Source organism: Protomyctophum bolini (genome assembly GCF_963924005.1).
Source record: "Protomyctophum bolini genome assembly, chromosome: 8".
Classification (NCBI taxonomy): domain Eukaryota; kingdom Metazoa; phylum Chordata; class Actinopteri; order Myctophiformes; family Myctophidae; genus Protomyctophum; species Protomyctophum bolini.
Window position 1 is genome coordinate 33096626 of NC_137869.1, and position 22871 is coordinate 33119496.

General features: G+C 43.3%; 1 protein-coding gene across 2 annotated transcripts in view; it reads right to left on the bottom strand.

The window, feature by feature from the left end:
- Nucleotides 1-3629: 3629 nt before the first annotated feature.
- The window catches only part of adcy1a (adenylate cyclase 1a), a gene marked incomplete at both ends in the record, with an annotated part of 53122 nt that continues 33880 nt past the window's right edge, over nucleotides 3630-22871 (bottom strand). Inside the window, 10 exons of one of the 2 annotated variants that reach the window (XM_080769955.1) lie at nucleotides 3630-3974; nucleotides 6924-7048; nucleotides 11519-11633; nucleotides 13715-13813; nucleotides 14903-15049; nucleotides 16520-16636; nucleotides 17421-17547; nucleotides 20583-20854; nucleotides 21785-21874; nucleotides 22532-22616. In XM_080769955.1, coding sequence (XP_080626081.1) covers nucleotides 3630-3974; nucleotides 6924-7048; nucleotides 11519-11633; nucleotides 13715-13813; nucleotides 14903-15049; nucleotides 16520-16636; nucleotides 17421-17547; nucleotides 20583-20854; nucleotides 21785-21874; nucleotides 22532-22616 — 1522 coding nt within the window. The remainder of the gene's footprint in view (nucleotides 3975-6923; nucleotides 7049-11518; nucleotides 11634-13714; nucleotides 13814-14902; nucleotides 15050-16519; nucleotides 16637-17420; nucleotides 17548-20582; nucleotides 20855-21784; nucleotides 21875-22531; nucleotides 22617-22871) is intronic. The other variant, XM_080769956.1, reaches the window with a different exon arrangement.

Below are 22871 nucleotides of genomic sequence, written 5' to 3' on the forward strand. Positions count from 1 at the left end.
GGTACCTGGTTGTTATGTGATGTTTGCTCACACCACCACCCCAGCACCACCAGTGGGCTCTGTTATTAATTCCCTGCTCTTAATGTTTAATGATGGTGTTTAATTGTGCCGAGCAGGGAGAAAAATGTAGCAGAGCCGAACGCCAAGATAAAATATTATAAGCACACTTGTATTCTCATTCTATATTGGTTAAATCTATTCGTGACTCACAGCGGTTGGCATGGATCCCCTTTCTAGCATCCTGACTGGCTGCTTCACTGCCTGGTATGGCAAAAAGCTTCTTCCAACGTACATGAACCAACTGTCAAGAACAAGAAAGAACCAGGTGCCCCCCTCCCCGTAAAATATACTGTGAAGTTGAAAATACACTGACGTTGTTTGCACAAAGTTAGGTAGCAGCTACTAAAAAAATGCTGCTGCTATATACAATATATACCAAGATTATATGCACATGTACATTTGACAATGCTCTTGAATATTATAATTATTATAACTGTTATTACCTATGCTGATGTATTGTCTGAAGGAAGCCAAAACAAACTACGTTTTACTTTGACCTGTACAAAACATGTAACAAAGTACAACCTTGAACCTTGAACTTTATATTTGACACAAATCTCAAAGTGCTACATTTGCGTGATACAGTTGCGCTCTATTTCCCGGATGAGTTAAAAACCGATTGACCGATAAAACATTGCAGCGATCGGATTTTAACCCATTAAAACCAGGAAAGCATCTGTGTTATTTTAGATTTTACCATTGGCTACCGGTATTCAAAAATAGCAGATCTATAAGCTTGTACAACAAATTATTTTGTTTAAAATAAAAAATCTTGAAAGTGTTTGAATTACTTATAATTTGTTTTAAACACAAATCTTCTCTTCTAGGGGTCCCTGGCACAATCTGTTTTAAGATATGGAGTCTGCTGCCAAAATGGCACGAACAAGTTTGAGAACACGTTCTATGTGGATGTATGACACAAACACCTGTTCTGAAAAATATATTTTGGGGGAATTATTCCAATGAAATAAATAAATGAAATAAAAAATCTGACGTGAAATTACGTCAGTTTGTTGACTGTTAGTGTTTGTACCACTTCATGCATGGCTAGCAAGTAGCAACCAATAAACATGCTACAGTTGAGTAATGTTAGTAAGAAATAAAAATACAATTGGTCCAACACGGAGGTTTGGAGGTTTCTCGGTAAACAGCATAGTACTCCCGTCCTTTCACCAAAGCAGCTTTCCATAAAGTGTCTCATAAAAATAGAAGTTATATAACAGAATAGTTCAACCATATAAGATATTTCTTGATAAAGAAGCAGGCAGAACAGGTTTCATTTACAGTGTCATACCACACTCGCACAAACACAAATAAATGTTGTAAGTCATGCTTCAGCTGCACAGAGATATTATAAGTGTGTGGCCAGAGCTACACAGTATACTGTAGGCTACATACAAATATGTCAGAAACATGGGCTTCAGCAGGCTACTGCATGCAGGGGCGGCTTGGGTTTAAAGGTGGGGTAAGTTATGTTTTATTCTATTTCTAAAGATCTATATATTCAGATAGAAATCATTTCTATCTTTGCTAAGGTACCAGGGGTCTCTCCATCTTTCCAGCTCTTTAGTGAACAGAAAATGAATGTTCTGGCTGAGACACAAATGTTATCCAATCAGGAGAGGGATCTTGTGCAGGATACATAAACATAACTACACAACCCAAACCTCTAAAAAAGTGGTCTTACCACTTCTATGTGGGGTTCCCTCTCCTGATTGGATAAAATTGGTATGCCAACCTGAAAATATATTTTCTGGTTATTAAAGAGCTGGAGAGACACCCATGTTACACATTATAGCAATGATTAGAATACAGAGCTATTTAACACTTAATCTAACAAAGAAACATCACTCACACCCCCTTTAAGCCTGTTGTACTCTTAGTTGTCGCCCTGACAACACGTCGCAGCACGATGCGTTGTGCGCTTGTACATTGGATATTTTTGGTACGTGACACGATGAACAACTAAGTATAACTCAGGCTTTATTGCTACACTTTGACTAGGATCAAGGAAGAGTCTGGAAGTCAAGCATAAGTGACAAACACGCTGGCAGAAATGCAACCTGTGGCGTCACACTTTAAAGACACTGAGTGCACCTGGCCTGGGTGTACATGGAGGAGTGTTACCTGAACGTTCAGTTATTTGAGGGTTGACACCAAACGGCAGGCGCTAAGAAAGCTGATGGAAGGCAGTGTCCTTCTGTTGTGTTTAGGCAAGTTGGTATTACAACTACCGGTAACCACTTTCAACATGGCATCCCTGTTCTGGGCTTTACTATAGAAAAAAGTTTAAAAAAAAAAAGAAAAAAAAAAAAGAAAAATCTAAACATTTCAAACAATTTAGATGTTTTTTAATAGCAAAAACTGAAGATTTTTTGCTATTCGGATTCGTCATACGAGAAAGTATATAGGGCTTAAGTGATTAACGCACTCTGTTCTGTCAGATTGAAATACAGTCGACAGATTCATGTGCGCCAATCAATAAGTTGATCCAAAAGGCAATGTAACACTGCTAAGGCAGCAGCATTGGTTTGGTTTTCATACTGAGGAGAGGGGTCAATAAAGTGTGCTCCACAGACATGTCACGTTTCATTATAATGTAGTCGTGGATATATGTATAGGGGGGAGGGAGGGGGAGGGCTGGGCGATTAGAACATTTTTGACCAAATACCTCAATATCGATATGGTGACGATAATATCAATCGCTTTTTAAATTTGTCAAATTGTTTCAAAAGTAGCAGATGGACAAGCTTGTGCCTCCACTTGCAGTTTGTCTATTTTCTCAATTGAATGTTCACATTTGTTTGTGAACATTTTTGAAACCATAAAACGGGTGATTAAAACCCGTAAAAGACTTAAAACACTTATCCCACGTCACGATATCACATTATCCAAAGTCCCAGAGGATGTTTAGCCTCATATCAATGCCCAGCCCTGGAGGGGTTTCTAACCTGAAATCTTGGACACATACTTGGTCTTTGATTGGTTACGGTTACGGATCATGACAAAAAACAACAACATGCTGATGTCAATGGCACCCTGTGGTGTCAAAACAAGCAGCCAAAAGGGGCTCGAAAACTAGCCGTTGAAGGTCATCTTTAGTCTCCCATAGTGGTCGTACAACCAGTTCAGACAGTCCACACAACTACATAAAAAAATGCTTTGCTGGAGTGGAGCGACACTCCTCAGACGCAGTTCAATTAGAACGGGGCAACAATTCCTCCTTACTCCCCCCCTCCCATTTTACATGAACGTGTAGGCCTATCCATCCCTCATCGTCTCTTCTCGCCGCTATTTCTATCCCTCTGTGGGTTACACGCACGCACACACACACACACACACACACACACGCACACACACACACACACACACACACACACACACACACACACACACACACACACACACACACACACACACACACACACACACACCTCTGCTCTCACACTTTATCACCGTTGAGGGTTCCACAGTCACCATGGAGACAGTGTAATGCGTGTGTGTGTGTGTGCGTGTGTGAGTGCGTGCGTGCATGCGTGTGTGTGTGTGTGTGTGTGTGTGTGTGTCAATCACACCATTGCCGCGGGCACCGTGGAGGGCAGGTATCTGGTGGTGCTGGTAGAGGCGGTGGGTTTGCCCAGGCCGGGCGTGGGTGTCCTCATTGTGGTGTAGGTGGTCACGGGGTGGCCGGGGCTCAACCTGGTGCACACGTTGGCGGGGTTGGCGAAGTGGCTCGGCCAGCGCTCGGCAGCGGTCCTGGGCTGCTGCTGCTGGCTCTGCCACGACGGCCTCCTGACCTGGCTCTCCTCCTCCAGGAAGTAGGTGAGCATTTGACCTTTGCCCTTGACACTGACCTGGCCACGGCACACGAAGTGGTACTGGTCACTGATGATGCGGTACACGTCCTCCGTCACCTGGAAATGAGCGATACCGTAACGTCTGAACGTTGGAAAGTCGGAAAGCGCATTTGCTCAAGCACTGTTAGGACTACGTTTATTTTATTTGAGTATTACTCGATACTTCTACTCGTCAGAGGCAAATATTGAACTTTTGACACCAGTACAATTATTTGACAACTTTCTTTACAAAACATACTTTGTACATTAACCGATTAAGCCCTGTTTTATACTTTGTTTATTCGAAAATGGTAGATCACAATGTGTCGCGATGCAATGCATTGTGAGCTTGTAGACCTTCTTTTTTTTAAGATTCATTATAATTTTTTGGACCAGGAACTGTGTCACAATGATAGCAAATTTGTCAAGGTTCTAAAGATAACATCTAAAAAGTAGTCTTCAAGGGACAAGAAAGTGGCTGCGCACACAATGATAGCCAAAGTGCTATCAGTGTACACTAACAACAAATGCGCAGTTAGAATAGGCGAAAAGCACACAGACTTTTTCCCACAAAGCCGTGGTGTTAGACAGGGATGCAGCCTGAGTCCAACACTCTTCAACATATATCAACGAATTAGCAAAAACGTTAGAACAGTCTACAGCTCCAGGCATCCCCTTGGCAAACACAGAAATCAAATGCTTACTTTACGCAGATGACCTGCTGCTGCTGTCCCCAACCAAGGAAGGACTACAGCAGCAACTTGATCTCCTACACAAATTCTCCCAGACATGGGCCCTGACAGTGAACCTAACCAAGACTAAAATCATGATATTTAAAAAAAGGCCCAGCCGCCAAAACCACCAATTTTTCCTAAATACAATCCCACTAGAACAAACTAAAAACTATACCTACCTTGGCCTAAACATCAGCAGCACAGGGAACTACAACCAAGCTGTAAAGGACCTGAGAGACAAGGCAAGAAGGGCATTCTATGCCACTCATAATCAAAATAAAAAAGAGAGCACTTAAGTTCTACAACCACCTAAAAGAAAGTGACCTAGATGCACTCCATAACAAGGCACTCACACACAGTGAAACTCTAGAGAGATGCCCCCTCAGCCAGCTGGCCCTGGAACTCCGGGCACAAACACAAACAGAGCCACGAGATAGAAAACCCATTGGACTAAACCAAATTATAAAACAGCAAAGGGAAAACTATCTGACACATTGGAAAGAAGCAACACAAAAGCAGAGTAAACTAGAATGCTATCTGGCCCTAAACAGAGAATACACAGTGAGCACCGTGACCGACCCAAAACAAAGAAAAATCTTAACTAGGTACAGACTCAGTGAGCACAGTCTCGCGATCGAGAAAGGCCGTCATAGGCAGACCTGTATCCCGAGAGAAGACAGACTATGCACCCACTGCACACTAAACGAAGTGGAAACCGAGCTACACTTCCTAACCATCTGTCCATTGTACCAAGACATCAGAGACACATACTTCCCACAGATTACAACCACACACGGAGATTTTGAAAACATGACCAATGACAAAAAACTCCCATATCTGCTGGGCGAAGTACAACAATGTGCAAACACAGCAGCAAGATTTGTGAGTTGCTGTGATAGGAGAAGGATATCATATGGAACACAACCACCCTAAAGACTAATCATTGTGTATATTCCTGCACTATACCTGCATCAAGTGATCTTGGTACACAGAAGTTGATCTATTGAAGATTCTGACCTTCAAAGTACATAATTTTTGTTCTGATTGTATTGCTGTATTGTTGTATCGTGCTTTCTGCTTTGGCAATGTAAACGTATGTTTTCTCATGCCAATAAAGCCCTTTGAATTGAATTGAATTGTGTACTTTGGCTATCAGTCTGTATGGCCACTTTCTTGTCCCTTGAGTCTACCCTTAGAGTTTAGATCATGGTAAATGGTAAATGGTGCATTTATATAGCGCCTTTATCCAAGGCGCTTTACATAGATTGTGCATTACATTCACCCATTCATACACCGATGGCAGCGGAAACCATGCAAGGCACCAACTAGCACATCGGGAGCAATTAGGGGTTCAGTGTCTTGCTCAAGGACACTTCGACAGTAACTCTGGGGGAGCCCGGGTTTGAACTGGCAACCTTGCGGTTCCCATCCCACCATGCATTTAGTAATGTAGGAAAGTGAAGATTCGTATTTGAATTTATTGTATTGGGTTAGGGTTAGAGAAAGTTGAGAAACAATGCAGTAAATTATCTGGTGACAAATTATGATGCATCGATGTTGTCAGTTACTGGGAAGTCGGATGTCAAGAACTTCCACAGAAAGGTGAGTTAGAATCTCAAGGGAAACCATTCCGGATTGCCTGGTTGAGTCACCATTACAAGGAACTGTGCCCATAATCAATCGCAAGTGTCTGCTTACTCATATAATAAGTTACAATGAACAGCAACATGAGTTTAACATGGAAGGTTAATTTCTTTCCCCCACACCATGACCATATCCCCCCTCCCAACACAACAATGGTCCCCAGGTTAATTCTCAGTCAGGGTGGTGGTCCCCAGGTTGATTCTCAGTCAGGGTGGTGGTCCCTGGTTCATACTCAGTTGAAAACCCCTGCTTTAGATTATTCTGGACCAGCACCAATATAAGGATTTGGTGTGCGTAGCATCCTCTTGCACAGTGTATAAAGATAAAATACCATGACATTTATTTATTTATACCACTGCAATACATTTCCTCTTCCGGATACATTTTCCTCTACCCGGATTTGAACCCGGTCATTGAGCCTGCTTGCTCAGGGGATAAACTGAATCTTGACCATCAGGTAAAAATTCATGTCAGATCCTGTGTATAGGTGAGAAAAGACGTTTGACACGATCTAAATGTCTCAGTACAAGAGTTAGGCTATTAGGAACTAGGAACTGCTAGTATACTATCGACACTTGGGGATGTACAGTATAGTTGTGTTCTCAGTGTGAGATGAGATCAGTTTGGGAAGGAGGAGGTCAGCGTATACCTGTATCTTGCCCGGCACTCCAGTGGTGTCCATCCTGCTGGCTACGTTCACTGTGTTGCCCCAGATGTCATACTGAGGCCTCCTGGCTCCGATCACCCCCGCCACCACTGGACCGACGTTGATACCTGCAGTAGCAACACGGTGTGAGTGTATAAAACAATGTACCCCCATACACTGTCAAATCACATGTTCCTTGTACAAATGGACCCATACAAATACATACACACTTGGGATGTTACTGTGTAGGCTAGACAAGACATGGGAGAGGAAGTCAGTATGGCATGCTCATGAATTGTTATAGCCTGTCTGGTGGCCTAACTGTCAGGTAATGTTTGCTTTTCACTAACTTGGTGTAGTAATAACTAGAAATGACCTGACACTATCAAGGCGAAAATAGGGTTTGCTTTGACACCGTTTAGCATGAGCCATTATTATCACATAGCAAGTCAATACAAGAAACCTATTGACAAGTGTAGCTAGTTACTCAGGTCATATGTGTATGAGTATGTAGCAAAGCTTGTAAATAAGCTAAGATACCTTTTGGTGGTATGTTTGTGGCAAATGCTTGTAAATCCATACAGAAGAAAACCCTTTACCTGTACATTCTGTGGAAAAAGCACTCAAACATTCTTTCTTCTACTCCCTTGATCCCCCCCCCCCCCCCAGCTCTTCTTCCCTTTCTTTGTTTTTCTTGGAAAACATGACATGATGGGAAGTAACTATACGCACAAGAACGAATTTGTGATGTGACAATAGAGCCGATTCTGATTCTTTACTGTTATACAGATATGAATAGTATTCTGAATCACCACTGTGATTACGATAATGAAGACAACCAAAAAGATGAGCTATGAATGCACCACACATTCATTAGTGTACTGTAGGCCTATTATAGTGTTCTCGCTCTGGTTAGTGCAATAAACCACTGGCATTTCTAATTGGTCCTTCCGTCCTATGAGGATATCCTTTTATGAACATATGGAATGTCAGAACAGGTCAGCTCCATATATGGAGATCTAAGGGCGGCAGCAGGGGCAGTGTCTTGAGTGTACAGGGTTTGATGAGGTCAGATGAGGTCAGATCAACATATGGAATGAATTCTGTAATGGCCATAATTGGAGCGTGTTACAAGGCATGACGGACTGACTGACATGTTTTGGCGTGACGGACTGACTGGCTGACAGGTTTTTGCAGGTAAACTGTAACAGCAAGCAACCATAACAGCAACACATTATGATGCATTGTACATCATATAGCCATGGAGGAGCACGGGGTAAGTCGAGCCACTGGGTAAGATGAGCCAAATTATAGGTTTACAGCAGCCATATGATGGATGGCATCATAGTGTATATAGTGAATGAACTACAGCCAAAATGGTGTTTTTCCCAAGTATTGAGCTCTTGATGTGTTTGAGAGGGAGTAGATAATTGTAAGGCGGCACCACACATCAGGTATAGTGTTTATGCTAGTTATAACTTGTGGTGGCGCTGGTGGACGCTGTAGGTCTGTTTGGGCCAACACTGGAGCTGGGTGTCCTGACTGTAGCATAGGTGGTCATGTACGGAGGACTCAGCCTGGAGCTGGGTGTCCTGACTGTAGCATAGGTGGTCATGGACGGAGTGGGACTCAGCCTGGAGCTGGGTGTCCTGACTGTAGCATAGGTGGTCATGGACGGAGGACTCAGTCTGCAGCTGGGTGTCCTGACTGTAGCATAGGTGGTCATGTACGGAGGACTCAGCCTGGAGCTGGGTGTCCTGACTGTAGCATAGGTGGTCATGTACGGAGGACTCAGCCTGGAGCTGGGTGTCCTGACTGTAGCATAGGTGGTCATGTACGGAGGACTCAGCCTGGAGCTGGGTGTCCTGACTGTAGCATAGGTGGTCATGTATACGGAGGACTCAGTCTGGAGCTGGGTGTCCTGACTGTAGCATAGGTGGTCATGTATACGGAGGACTCAGTCTGGAGCTGGGTGTCCTGACTGTAGCATAGGTGGTCATGTACGGAGGACTCAGTCTGGAGCTGGGTGTCCTGACTGTAGCATAGGTGGTCATGTACGGAGTGGGACTCAGCCTGGAGCTGGGTGTCCTGAGTCCTGAACCCGCACAAATAGACTGAAGAACAGCCTGTATCCTAGCCCCATATGTGCCCTCTCCCTACGCTCATTCTGTAGCTCCGAGATGAGGTCACACACTAGGCCCCTCCCACGCGTTTCAGGAACGGCGCAAGCTTCCGCAATATACGTTTCTTATCCTTACCACACCATTAATCCAAAACGTGTATGGACCATGTACGTTTACACTAATTCATACATAGGAGCGGCGCAGAAAATCCCGCCGCTCCTATGTATGACGTCCCGTCTTTTGTCAGTCGCTTCCATGTTTATCAAGGAAGTTGAAAAGCTTTAGCGCCTCCCCGGCGCCTCCCCTGGTCGAAAATTTCCAACTGACTTCAGTTCACTCGACATGCACACGCACACGCACACTTCCTTGATAAACATGGAAGCGACTGACAAAAGACGGGACGTAAAGGCTTTCATACATAGGAGCGGCGGGATTTTCTGCGCCGCTCCTATGTATGAATTAGTGTAAACGTACATGGTCCATACACGTTTTGGATTAATGGTGTGGTAAGGATAAGAAACGTATATTGCGGAAGCTTGCGCCGTTCCTGAAACGTGTGGGAGGGGCCTAGTGTGTGACCTCATCTCGGAGCTACAGAATGAGCGTAGGGAGAGGGCACATATGGGGCTACCTGTACCCCAGAGCCATAGCTGCACTGAATGTAGCCAGGCAAAATTGACAATATGTGCAATATGGGGATGTGCAAGATGGTATTGGAGTTGTGCAATAATGTATTTTTAGTATAGGATGTGTCGTGCTCACCTTGTGTTTTTATTCTTGCCATGTCTTTTTTTGTTTTTTGTTGTAGATCTTTGTCTATGCACTTTAAGGACTGCTTGCTTGAAATTTCGTTGTACCTGTACAATGACAAATAAAGTTCTATTCTATTCTATTCTGACTGTAGCATAGGTGGTCATGGACGGAGTGGGACGTGTTGTTGGCAGCGCAAGGGGCTTGGTGGTGCGGCGCTCCTCGCCCTTCTGACCTGGCTAAGGCCCTCAGGGAAGTATAAGTCAGCATTTGATTGAACTACAGCCAAAATGGTGTTATTGCCAAGTCAAGTGATTTTATTGAGCTCTTACTGTGTTTGAGGGGAAGTAGATAATTGGAAGTTGGTCAGGTAGTGTTTATGCTAGTTACAGGGTTATAGATCAAATGTGATATTTGCTCTGTCTTGCATGTGTACCATTTATTTGTTCAGAGTGTGGCTATGGGGTAAGATGAGTAACAACTGCATTTTGGGTATGTGGAGCCTACATTAAATCAATGAGAAAAAAATTTGTAAAAAATAAACAAAAACAAACTGAAAGAGTATGTGGCATAGCTTCAATGTGGGTCTCAGACTTCATGGGACCAGTCTGTGACATCAGTCATCTGTTGCTTGTGACGTATCTATGATGTAAAACTCTATATTTCCCGCAGGGGAGAGCTTGAAATCTACTTAAAAATCACACCTGTGTTTTAACAAGCATTAACCATAGACTTGACTGCCACATCACGTGCATGGGCTCTGTTTTTTTAATAAAAATCCATAGACTTGGCTGCCACAAGACGTCACGTGGGATCTGGGTTGGTGTTTTTTATGTCATTAAAAGTCCTTAGACTTGGCTGCCACAAGACGTCCTAGGGTGGTGTTTATTTATGTCATTAAAGTCCATAGACTTGGCTGCCATAAGACGTCACATGGGGTGCTGATTTTTAAGTCCATAGACGTGGCTGCCATATGACGAAATTTCTGAAAGCTGGCGCCCCTCAAAGTTCTGTAACCTGCAAAATTCAAGTGCATTAACGACAACTTATATATACCGGTAGTTATAAAGTGTCTTTATACAGTAACTGTCCAAGTTATGGAAGCTCATTATAATGCATTGTAAATGTGATGCATTATCAGACCCGACCTTCAAGTAAAGTGTTACCAAGTGTGTTTACAGTTACACCGTGGTATTGTTATATTTACTTAAGTCCAAAACCCTGAGTACTTTCCTCCAGCACTGCGCGCTTCGTACAGCAGTGTGCAGACAGGATGGCATTGTGTACATCAGGCTGAGCTGTGATTAAACACAGGCTCCCCACAGGATACCCAACACAATGGACGCCAGGGCTTCAGAGCTGGCCGTGACGAGCTTCCTTCAGGAACGCCGCTCTTCTGTGATGCGTTTCCCACCACACGGCCTCGCCGAATTGACCCTCACCGAGCCTTGACGGACAGCTCACGTATAGCGTCCGGTGGCTCAGGTCAGTGGTTATCGATCAGATTGTGTCTATTTTCTGTTAAATAGGGCTTATGTGCTTAATTCATAATGTATTTTTCGTGTCCCTGTAGTAGGATCAAGTAGGGGAGACACCAAATGTATCTTTGGGTATCAAGCTCAAAACGTCTGGGATCCCCTGGCCTGCCATAGGTCAATGATGTATGACAATGTGTATGTATATAATTATGCGTGCGTATGTATGTACACATGTGATTTCACTCACCCACTCTCAGGACAAAGTCATTGTATGACTGGTAGTTGATGGCATCCAGCACATCAAACATCTCAATGGCAAAATCTGATATGGTGCACAAGTGTGAGGTGATGGACTTCTTCCCCTATAGGAATCAGGAATTATAGGCACACACACGTCACACGTACACAGACGTACACACGCACACACACACACACACACACACAGACACACACACACACACGCACACACGCACACACGCACTCACGCACGCACACACGCACACCCATTTATTATTAATATACTTGTGAGCCCTCTCCCCACTAATTTCAACACATTTCGAAACATAATCATTAATTCCTAAAGTGAGGACCCGATTAATGTCCTCTCTTTCCAGGACTTTCCTCAACACACACTCACTCACACATACTGTAACTACTGTACAAAAACACACAAGCTAAAACCCAAACCCAACCAAACTAAAGCGATATGCGGGCTTGACATGGCATATTCCTTCTGGTGTGTGATTATGGACATCATTGAAGACTGCCATAGCAGCACTGTACATACCAGGACTTTCCCCCAAAGTACATTCAGCACTCTGGCACACTCCAAACGTTTGCATAAAGTTTGCATAAGTTTGCGAGCTGCAGAGAGGGCTCTTTTGTTTGTCAGCCTTGGAGGATTTAAACAAACTTTTATGAATGCGGAATATGCTGATGCCACAGTGGCTGGTAATCCCTCACACAGGGTTTGAAATGTGACGGCATTCTGAATCTCTAAAATGCTGTTGGTAAGACATGCAAATCCATAAATGCGTATGCATTCTCAGACATGTACGCATACACACACATGCAGAAATATAGGCCTGTATCGCCACTGCCGGTTGGAAACCTTGTATGTCCCACCCCTTACAAAACATACGTTTTTCAGAAAATGGAAAAAGGAACCTGTTGTTCCAATGGATCCAATGTACTTTAGTCACAATAATAAGTAAGCCTTGCCAAGCCATGTGGCAGGAGCGCTTATGCCGTTTCAGTAACTTGGCAACGCCCCCTTCTTTGACGCACGCAAAACTGCCTCTCACATGAGCGGACCGCTTTAAATAACTCCCAAAACAATACCACATGGTTCCGTGGTGTGCACCGTTAAGTATTAGACTTCTAACCACTGAGCTGGTTCAGTCAAAAGCTCTTGTTTGGTTGACTTTTGACATATTTATAAAACCCATAGACAGACTTGTTTTAGCTGACCCTCGACAGGGTCAGCTAAGATGAGATACAGTACTGTATCACAGGACAAGTTCTAAAGTTAATTACACACATTAGAGAATGTATACAGTACTGGATACATGATGTGACCAGAAGATATGAGATATGAGACATAAAAAAACAGAATGAATAGGAAAACAACAGATCATCTCGCATCATTGTGCAAAGGCGTCAGTCTATCTGATAGGCTCAGTGTGACGGTTGCCTATGTTCTGTGTGTGTGTGTGAATATAGTTGCTTAGTAGGCCTACTTCACTTATTTATGTGGTTGTGTGTAGTTGCTTTGCCCCTAATCATTTCTGTTCTCTGTCCAATAGGATTGGGGAGCAGAGCTTCTAATGATGATCAGCTCGCACCTGGGCCCGGGTGTCGACGCCCTATAAATGCCTGCTTCCCCAGTCCTTCCCCAGTTCTGGTCTTTTCATTTGCCTCCTGCACCTTTTCCACCATGCACACTTTTCAACATTTCTGTTAATACATCACGCACACACATACATTTCACTCATGCATACACGCACTACACCACTGAATACTAATCTCCACACTACATTCCTGATTTATCGTTTGATTACTTATCTTTGGTTAATCAATGAATTCTATTTCTTTGGTAAACTGAGTCTCCCCTGTTTTTTGTTGTGTCTAGGCCAGGTACATAACACTCAGTGATGGCCATGGCATCAAGTGTATTTATGTGCTTACACAACATAATATAAAACAGGTGAAGGAGATACATGTCTGTCCTAATCATACGTAAAATCACAACAACCACTTTCACTTCTACAAGCTCACACATGGGGTGTTTGGGCTACTTTAGTGTGACATTGTGTGGCGTTTTTGCCCGAGAGCAAAGATATAAACACACACACACACACACACACACACACACACACACACACACACACACACACACACACACACACACACACACACACAGCAGTAAATATAGCATGTGTACCTTGGATGCTGTTGTAGGTACCAGCCCTACAGCGGCCATGTATGTACTGCCAATGGTCTTGATTTTCTCTATGTCTGTGTAGCACTCTTTACTCATCAACTAGACATTCAGGGAGGAGGAGGGGAGGGAATTCACATTATTCATATTGTCAGGAGTTGTTTGTTCATCTCTGGAATAGCAAAGTAGCAAATGAATCACATGGAATTAACGAAGACTGCACGAAAAGAAGATGATTTACAACTTGTCACTTTCAACTTTAAATAACAATCGAAAACAGGCAGCAAAGTAATTGCTGAGTAATTCAATATAACCAGATTATGTTAATCTAATCAAAGGTTGATGTTGGTGAAGAACGATCTGCACTGCTGTGGTGGGGTCCCGGATCTCTGCTTATGAGTTCCATGCTTAAGGTGTCTCCTGTTTGGCTCTCCTACTAATCTGTCTCAATAAGGGACAGTGGACTGGCTACTGTCACAGTGCATGTAACATAGTAACTTTGGCAGTAATGAGGACTGTGCATTGCTTGTCAGATCACATTGACAACATATCTTCTCAGCCTTGCAGTCAGAAGAACCACACATACTTAGGTTCCCAAACTTTTTTTACCTCGAGACCAAAAAGATGAATTTATTGTCTCCATGGGACCCCCCCCCAAAAAAAGAATGAAAACGTAAATACGGTAAATAAATTATATATTAAAAAAAATCATGAAATAAAAGTAGTGTAAATAGCTGATCTAAAAGCTGATCTGAAAGGAGGAAAAAATAAAAACTTATTATATATTTTTTTCTGAAAAGATTTTGGGAAAAGAAATTATAGAAAAGGCAAAAAAAAAGGATCTTTATTCGTGACTCATAAAAACGTGTCCGTGACTCAAAATGGGTCTCACTCAGCAAACGAGACTTCATACAAAATAATCCTCACAACAGAACTTGGGAGCCTACTGGTTACAGTGACTGCCCTGTAATGGAAAAGTTGACTCTATAGGGCTGCAACGATCAATATCTACCGATTCTACCGATTACATTTTATCGAAATAATTGGGAATTTACATATTGTCTTTTCAGGATTCAAATTCAAAATGAGCAAATGTGGTTCTAAGATGTTTCTGCCCGACAGCGACAATATGCTTTTTACTGTATCAACAAATCAATAAACCGCTTGTAGCGTTATTTATACTTAATTCACCTCATCGAAGTCAGCAATGATCTCGTTGAGCAGCCTCAGACACTCCACTCCCATGTTGTTGCCGTCCAACTCGATGTAGAAGTCGTTAAAGTTGGCGATAGAGGCGAAAAGCACTCCGACCTGTGCATACGACTGGTAATACAGGTCCTGGAGGGGAGCCAAGTGTGTTTGTTCAGGTGAAAGTATGGCTTTTGTTTTGTCAGAGGTTGTTAGACAACACAAAATTAGCCATAACCACTTAAACCCTATACTTAGTTGACAGGAGTCCGCCAGGGGTCTATACTTGGCACCCTCCTTTCTTCCCTGTACATTAAATAAATATCTTAATAAGAAAAATACTAATATACAAGCTCACAACCTGTTACAACGTGATGTTTGTAGATCAGCTACTATCATCAAAATGTTCACCCCAGAATAGGGTCCATGTGTTTAATGTTGACGAATGAATGAGAATCACGTCTGAAAGGTCAGGGATTGCAGATGGCCTTTATTGCTTTCAGCTGAGATGAGTTTTCACAAACTGTATATAACTTTATATAAACCATTATACAATGTAAATTTAAGCGTGTTGGCCAAACTTCCTTCGTATATCAGTAAAAAGTGCTTGTGTATCTTAGCATCAGGGAATAATGTATAAAAGAATAAGGCAGTCGGGGGATGTTGCAAGTTGCCACCCCAGTGTGAAATGTATTTTTGAAAGGGTCTTTATGTTAGAGCGAAGAAATGCTGTCTATGAAATCCAGTCACTAAAGTAGCACCGGGCTGCGATATGAATACAGAGTGTGTTGGTGACCTTTAGCCCAGAGGAGACACAGAGGGGGCCCATTCTGTACTCGTCTATAGCTGCGATGGTCACCAATGTGCCGGAAACACACTTCCTGTCGTCCCCCCCCCCCAACAATGTTTACAAAACAAGCCTGTCCTCATGAGGGGATACAAATTTCCTGGAGGATGTCTGATTTCATCACTTCCTGCGGGGGCTGAGGGTGCAGAGATCAGTGGAGTGAATGTTCATCAATCCCCTGAGAACAGACACGCAGGACTGTCACTCCTAAACAGTAGAGCGGTGGTTCTCAGGCTACTGTTGGTATTCTATTCAACCATGTGCCTGCTGTATTCCGACGTGGATCCTGCCGGGAGAAGCCTAATATGCCATAGAAAGCATAGGTCTGTTCCAGGCTACATTACCAGTCACGACGAATGTTGAATTCATACATCAACATATCAGAACAGTCAGAATCTAAATTTCCCCCCAACAAATACAGGTGGTCCCAGTGGGTCCCTGCAGCTAAATTAGCTACAGTAGCAGCATATTTGATTCTGATCTACAAGCTGACAATGTGTCGCATCGCAAATAGTTTTGAAACATTTTAACAACACAAATCATGTATGGATGTCCCTGTTACAAAATCTTTTAAGATGGGGGTCCATGATACATATTAATTTGGGGGTCCTGCTATTTTCCTTGAAAAAAGGTTTGTCCTGGGGACCCCCCACCCTGAAAAGAACTTGGAGTTGGAATGTAGGAGTTGAGACATTACATTTTGTTTGACTGACTCGGTTCCACACAGACACACCTCTCACCCACGCAGTCCCAACAAACGGTTCAGAAGCCACCATGTTCCTGGGGTTAGACATGAGGAAGTGCTGGGCTACATGGGCTGGTAGCAGGTTGAACAGGATCCTCTTGTTGTCCAACTTCACCTTTTCCATTTCGTCTCTCTCCTCCTCTGCCTGGACACCAACACCACAGAGCACAAAGATGGAGAGGGTAAGGTAAGGTGGGGGGGGGGGAATAAAACAATACAAAATAAAATAAAAACACTGAAAATAGAAACAAGCCCTATAGGGCACTTTGTGTTATCCTTTTAACAGTCATTTAAAGTAACCGTACCTGTACAAATTGCAAAGTGTTAATTCAATCAACCAATCAATCAATCAATCAATCAATCAATCAATCAATCAATCAATCAATCAATCAATTCATAGCTGCAGAGCTGTATTGCTGACATGTGTACTTGCTCATTCTTATCACTAGAGGGTGGTAATGACTAACAAACATGACAGCCAGACTGTCAATGAAACTATAGATCGGTTTTGGTTCTCAATGTGGGGTCCAGGGCCCCTCAGGGTTCTTTGAGGGGGTCCAAACATGTCTATATCTCTGCGAGTTATGGTGTTCTTAAAATTAAAAGGTTTGAACCCCCCCCCCCCCCCCCCCCCCTTTATAACCACTGAACTATATATACTGTGGCACACACACAGTTTATTTGTATCTACAAATAAAAAGCTGCATGTACACATTGTACACAAACCTCCAGCAAACAGAGAGGAAATAAATAATGCATGTGCAAATGCAAATATGATCATGCATATACGGTAGGCTACAGTATACAGACACACATGTGTACAAACAGCACACGCGCACGCGCGCGCACACACACACACACACACACACACGCGTCTTTATGCATGCTTCATGCATGCTCACACGCCCGCATGCACATCACATAGACACCTGAGTGGCCCAGAGGTAGTCCAGCCGTAGTTTGAGGTCCAGCTGCCTGGAGTGCAGAGCCAGGGCTACAGTGAATAATATGACAGCTAAGACTGGATCATAACCCTGTGCGTGGAGGAATCCACCTCTGGAGGAGAAACAACACAATCATAGTACAGTGAGTACACACATGTATAGGGTTTGATTTGTTCAAACAATGTTCTCAACCTGTGATTTAGAAAATTGCTGATCTGCTATTTTCAAATTTTTGATTATTATTAAAAAATATGTCATGATGATCTGTCTGTCCTATTCGATCGTCGATTTGTATACCTTTATTATATAGTGACGGCCTAGTGTTTCCTGTTTTGCCTAGTTACTGTTACCTGTCTTGTCTCAAGGTATATGAAGAAGGTAAAGACACCGACGTCATTTTCGCTATCACGCAATTCCAGACGGCAGATTCGCCGTGGGAGACAAACACCCAAAAGTTTGGTGGAAGACCACTGTTTAGATGCCTCGATAAAATGATGTACTGTGCACATCAAAGCAAGTTATTAAAAAACAACCTGTGACATGTCTTCTTTTATATTCCTGAACCGATTAAATGAAAAAGGTGGCAATTGTTCAGAAAAAATGTTTGTTCACGAGCTGGTCCAGCCGGCTCCATTCACTGCCATGTATTCATGGAACTTCAATCCAATCCCTGTGATGATTGTCTTTGACGCTCCACACGTCCCAAACTCTTCTCCCTTCTGGCTCCAAAACTGTGGAATGCACTTCCCATGGCAGTCAGAACTGCAGCATCACTCCCAATCTTCCGCCGTAGTCTGAAAACCCACCTTTTCAGACTCCATCATGGCCCATAGCACTTACTCTACCCTAGATAGCACTTCTGTAGACTTAGATAGCATTTGAAACAGACTTATAGCATGTTATGTAGACAGCACTAGAATTGCATTGTATATAGTCATAGCACGCCATAGTACATATGTATAGCATAGTAGTATATATGTAAAGTTTATACGTATAAATTTCATTATATAGATATTCCACTGTTACTTTCTTAGCTTACGCATGTTTCATGATGAATGTTTTTATGTGATGTATTCCCATGCTTTTGTTCTTGCTTAATGTAAGTCGCTCTGGATTAAGAGCGTCTGCTAAATGCCTAAATTGTAAATTGTAAATTGTAAATTGTGAGTGTCACCTGTGTCTGGTTAACCCCGTGTCTATTTAAACCCTCAGTCCCTTGTGTTCCCTGCCAGTTCTTAGATGTTGTAGGCCAGTCAATCTAAGATTTGAACTAAAAGAAATTGCAATAATAATCATTGAAGGTTTTTTATGTATATATATAATATCCATCCATCCATCCATCCATCCATATTCAAGCTTAGCCGTATTTGGGTCGCGGGGGCAACAGCTCCACCAGAGTGTTCCAGACTTCCCTCTCTTGAGCAACATTAGCGACTTCCTCCTGGGGTATCCCGAGACGTTCCAAGGCCAGTGAGTCGATGTGTTTCCTCCAACTGTGCCTTGGTCTGCCCCAGGGTCTCCTCCCAGTGGGACATGCCTCGAGGACCTCCCTAGGGAGACGCCCGAGAGGCATCCTAACCAGATGCCCGAACCACCATAAGCTGGTTCCTTTCCAGGCGAAGAAGCAGCGGCTCTACTCCGAGTCTCTCTTGTGCGACTGAACTTCTCACCCTATCTCTAAGGGAGATGCCAGCCACCCGTCGAAGAGAAAACTCATTTTGGCCCTTTGTATTCGCAACCTTATTCTTTCGGTCATGACCCACACTTCATGGCCTTCTGGCTCAACTCTCTTTTCGTTAGTGCGGTATCCAAAAAACATATATTATTATATACATTTTGGATCATGGTAAATGTAGGTGTGATGACCTCATCACATACGGTGAAGACGGTTATGACCGTTTTTAAGGAGTGTTTTTTTTTCTGCAAAACGCTTGGAATGTGTTCAGATTTCAGAATCATGAATAACCCCTAGTTTGACATGTCACATGCTACTTAAAGCATAATTCAAATGTGAAACTTTTGCCGTTTATGTTCAATCCCTGAATTTGCCATGATCCAAAATGTATATAATAATCCATTTTTGTTGTATAATCCATGTTATTTGGATGACCCTAAGGATCATAAAAAAACCTTGAACCATCACTATTGCAATTTCTGGCCTATATATATATATATATATATATATATATATATATATATAGTGTTCAGTCCTAGTTGTGTTCTCCTATAGGTTCTGTGTATTCTCCTCCATTCATTCCTGTGTTTTTGGACAGTAAATAACCATGCATTTGACCTGCTCTGCCTCTTGACTGTCTGTTTTGCAATTGGGTCCTGCACCCTGACAAAATATGTTTATCTGTGGAACCGAGCCAACCCAAATTGAATGCCTCAACCACTCCTATATTCCTTTTTACAAAACAACGGGCGAAAACATCAGAAAACATATCAAATGCTGAGGCATAGATTTCCTCCCCCAGCTAATCGAACCCACGCACGCACGCACGCACACACACACACACACACACACACACACACACACACACTGGAAAAAGTATACTCACATTTTTAACTTAAAGGTAGAGTAAGTGATTTCACTTAATTCAAATGTCACTTATTTTTTTGTTTTGTTGTGATAATCCTCTCTTCTATAGAGTGTGCTGACCATATAATGAGTTCCTCCCTGTACCCAGTTAACCCCTGGGGGTCAAAAAACCTTAGGTTTCGTTTTTGGTTCTCTATCCTGATTGGATGAAAGGCTGGGTCCCAAGGCAAAAACGAAACCTAAGGTTTTTTGAGTGAAATCACTTACTCTACCTTAAAAGTATCAATATTGCATTGTAGGAAATAGGAATACTCAGTTACAAGTAAAACTCCAGTAATGTATATATTTTTTCAAATAAATGTAGTGGAGTAAAAGTAATTATTTTTGTCTCTGAGTGTTAAAAAAGTAAAAGTAAAAAAGAAAATATAGAAATATATAGAAAATTGGAAAATATTATCGTAAAGTACAGTAATTGAGTACATGTACACACGCACACACACACACACACACACACACACACACACACACACACACACACACACACACACACACACACACACACACACACACACACACACACACACGCACATCCGGGGTCCCCTCACCCCACCGCTTGTCGATAGCCGCTGGCCTCCATGACGACCGTGTAGCTGGCGGACAGAAGGAGGAGCAAGATGATCTTGGGGAGCGAGGAGACATGGAGGTAAGGTACGATGGTGAGGGTCCCGGCCACGCAGGACAGGAGGGCGTACGCCACGTTGGCACACGCCCACTCTGCCGCCGTGCCATTGGCCGGACCGCCTGCCGTACCCACGGCCAACGCCTCCGACGAGCGGGCGGAGTTGGCGACCGCTCTCGTCCAAGGTACACAGCCCACCTGGCACAAGGATGACGACAGGAGACATGCATAAACAGTGAGATTCATCCATTATGTGTAACAATAAAGACTATTCTGATTCGGAGTGTGCACATGTAACCAAATGGACCCTAAAGCTGTGGTTAAAGTGTAATTTTTCCGACCGCTCATCAGTCCGACCCATTAGTACTAACCAAACCCTAACCATAACCACACACGGAGGCCACGGGGTGAGTCTTAACCGGCCACGTAGTCGGAGTAACGGGATTTCGGACTAATGCGCACTTTAAATGCTTAGTATGAGGTATTTAAAGTACAGCAGCCTTGTGTTCATAAAACAGAAAGATTGGGTATTGGGTAAGACTGACGTTATGTATCTTTTAGGACCTTCCACTGCTTTGTCTCAACCATTACTCAATGGCTTTGGTCTCAGCCACCGCGGTGGATATTTTGACATTTCGGTTTTTATTTTTTTGGAATGTTGCCACTACTGTTGGAGCAGCCATAAACTACACAGGTTCATCCCGATGTTCTGGGCATCTTTGTAATGTTAGTGTTAGTAAAAAGCAGCTTAGTGTCAATTTGGGGGTCCTTGACATGAAAAAGTTTGGGAACCACTGTCGGGGACCGCATAAAGACTCCTGTGACACTCAAAGATGGAGCGGAGACTCGCGTTGCCATGGTTCGCGTCGCACGCACCGTTCAATGCAACATGTCGTTGCGTTAACTTTGTATGTAATCGTGCCGCTTGAATATCTCTGCGTGTTGATGTGAACATACCTTTAGGGATCCATTTGGTTACCTTTGCGCACACTCATAACCCTCAGGATTTTGCAGTCATAGTATCTCAATGCGTCATTTTATGCAAAGCTCTTTGGACTGCCTTGTTTTTGACATACATGTGCTATACAAACAAATTGGCCTTGCCTTGCATACTGTGTACACACTTACCACACAGGCCTGAGCAACAGAGTAGGTCAGCAGGACTAGGATGACGCAGAGTACGGTGCGGATCTGAATGTTGAGACAGCCTGGATGACACTGAAAGAGCACAGAACAACAGTGTGGAGGCAGACTGTGTGTGTGTGTGTGTGTGTGTGTGTGTGTGTGTGTGTGTGTGTGTGTGTGTGTGTGTGTGTGTGTGTGTGTATGCGTGTGTGTGTGTGTGTGTGTGTGTGTGTGTGTGTGTGTGTGTGTGTGTGTGTGTGTGTGTGTGTGTGTGTGTGTGTGTGTGTGTGCATGCGTGCGTGCGTGTGCTCGTGCACGCGTGGGGGGTTGGAGGGTTGCAAGGAAGGGCTCATTAATCGAATCATCTGTTTATCTACCTCAAAGCTATCCCGAAAGCTTCATTAGTTCAGGAGAGGGAGCGTAGCTGAGCTGAGTAGCTAGAGTCTGTCTGGTAATCAGAAGGTCACCGGTTTGCCTCCCTGCCTACGTGTTTAAGTGTCCCTGACGTAGGGCGCGTTCGGAAATGCGCCCTGAACGCACTGGTGTGCTCTCTTGTCGTTCGTTTATTCAGTGCACTCAGTGCGTTGTTGTTCGAAAATCCAGTGCGCTGCACACCGGGTCCCCTTGGTTTTTAATTATAATTATTAACATTAAATTAATTTTAATTATTATTATTTAATAATTATTATTTAATAATTTAAACAGCTAATTTATCTTTTGGGTCAATAGAGAGAGTAGGGGCAGTCCTACCTGAACCCTGGTGAGGTGCAAGTACATGATGCAGGCCACATGGAAGCACACACACAGCACCAGCAGCAGCAGCACAACCATCCCCCTGGGGAAGGAGGGCAGATGAGAGAGAGAGAGAGAGAGAGAGAGAGAGAGAGAGAGAGAGAGAGAGAGAGAGAGAGAGAGAGAGAGAGAGAGAGAGAGAGAGAGAGAGAGAGCAGAATTTCCAAACTTAACTCGGAATATGCAACAACCTCTGTTCTAATTGTTTCTCTATACATTTAGGGCTCTATTTTCGTCCATGCTAAACCCCTTATCCCTAAACTAAAATATTTGTATTATATTTTTAAGTAGTTTAGGG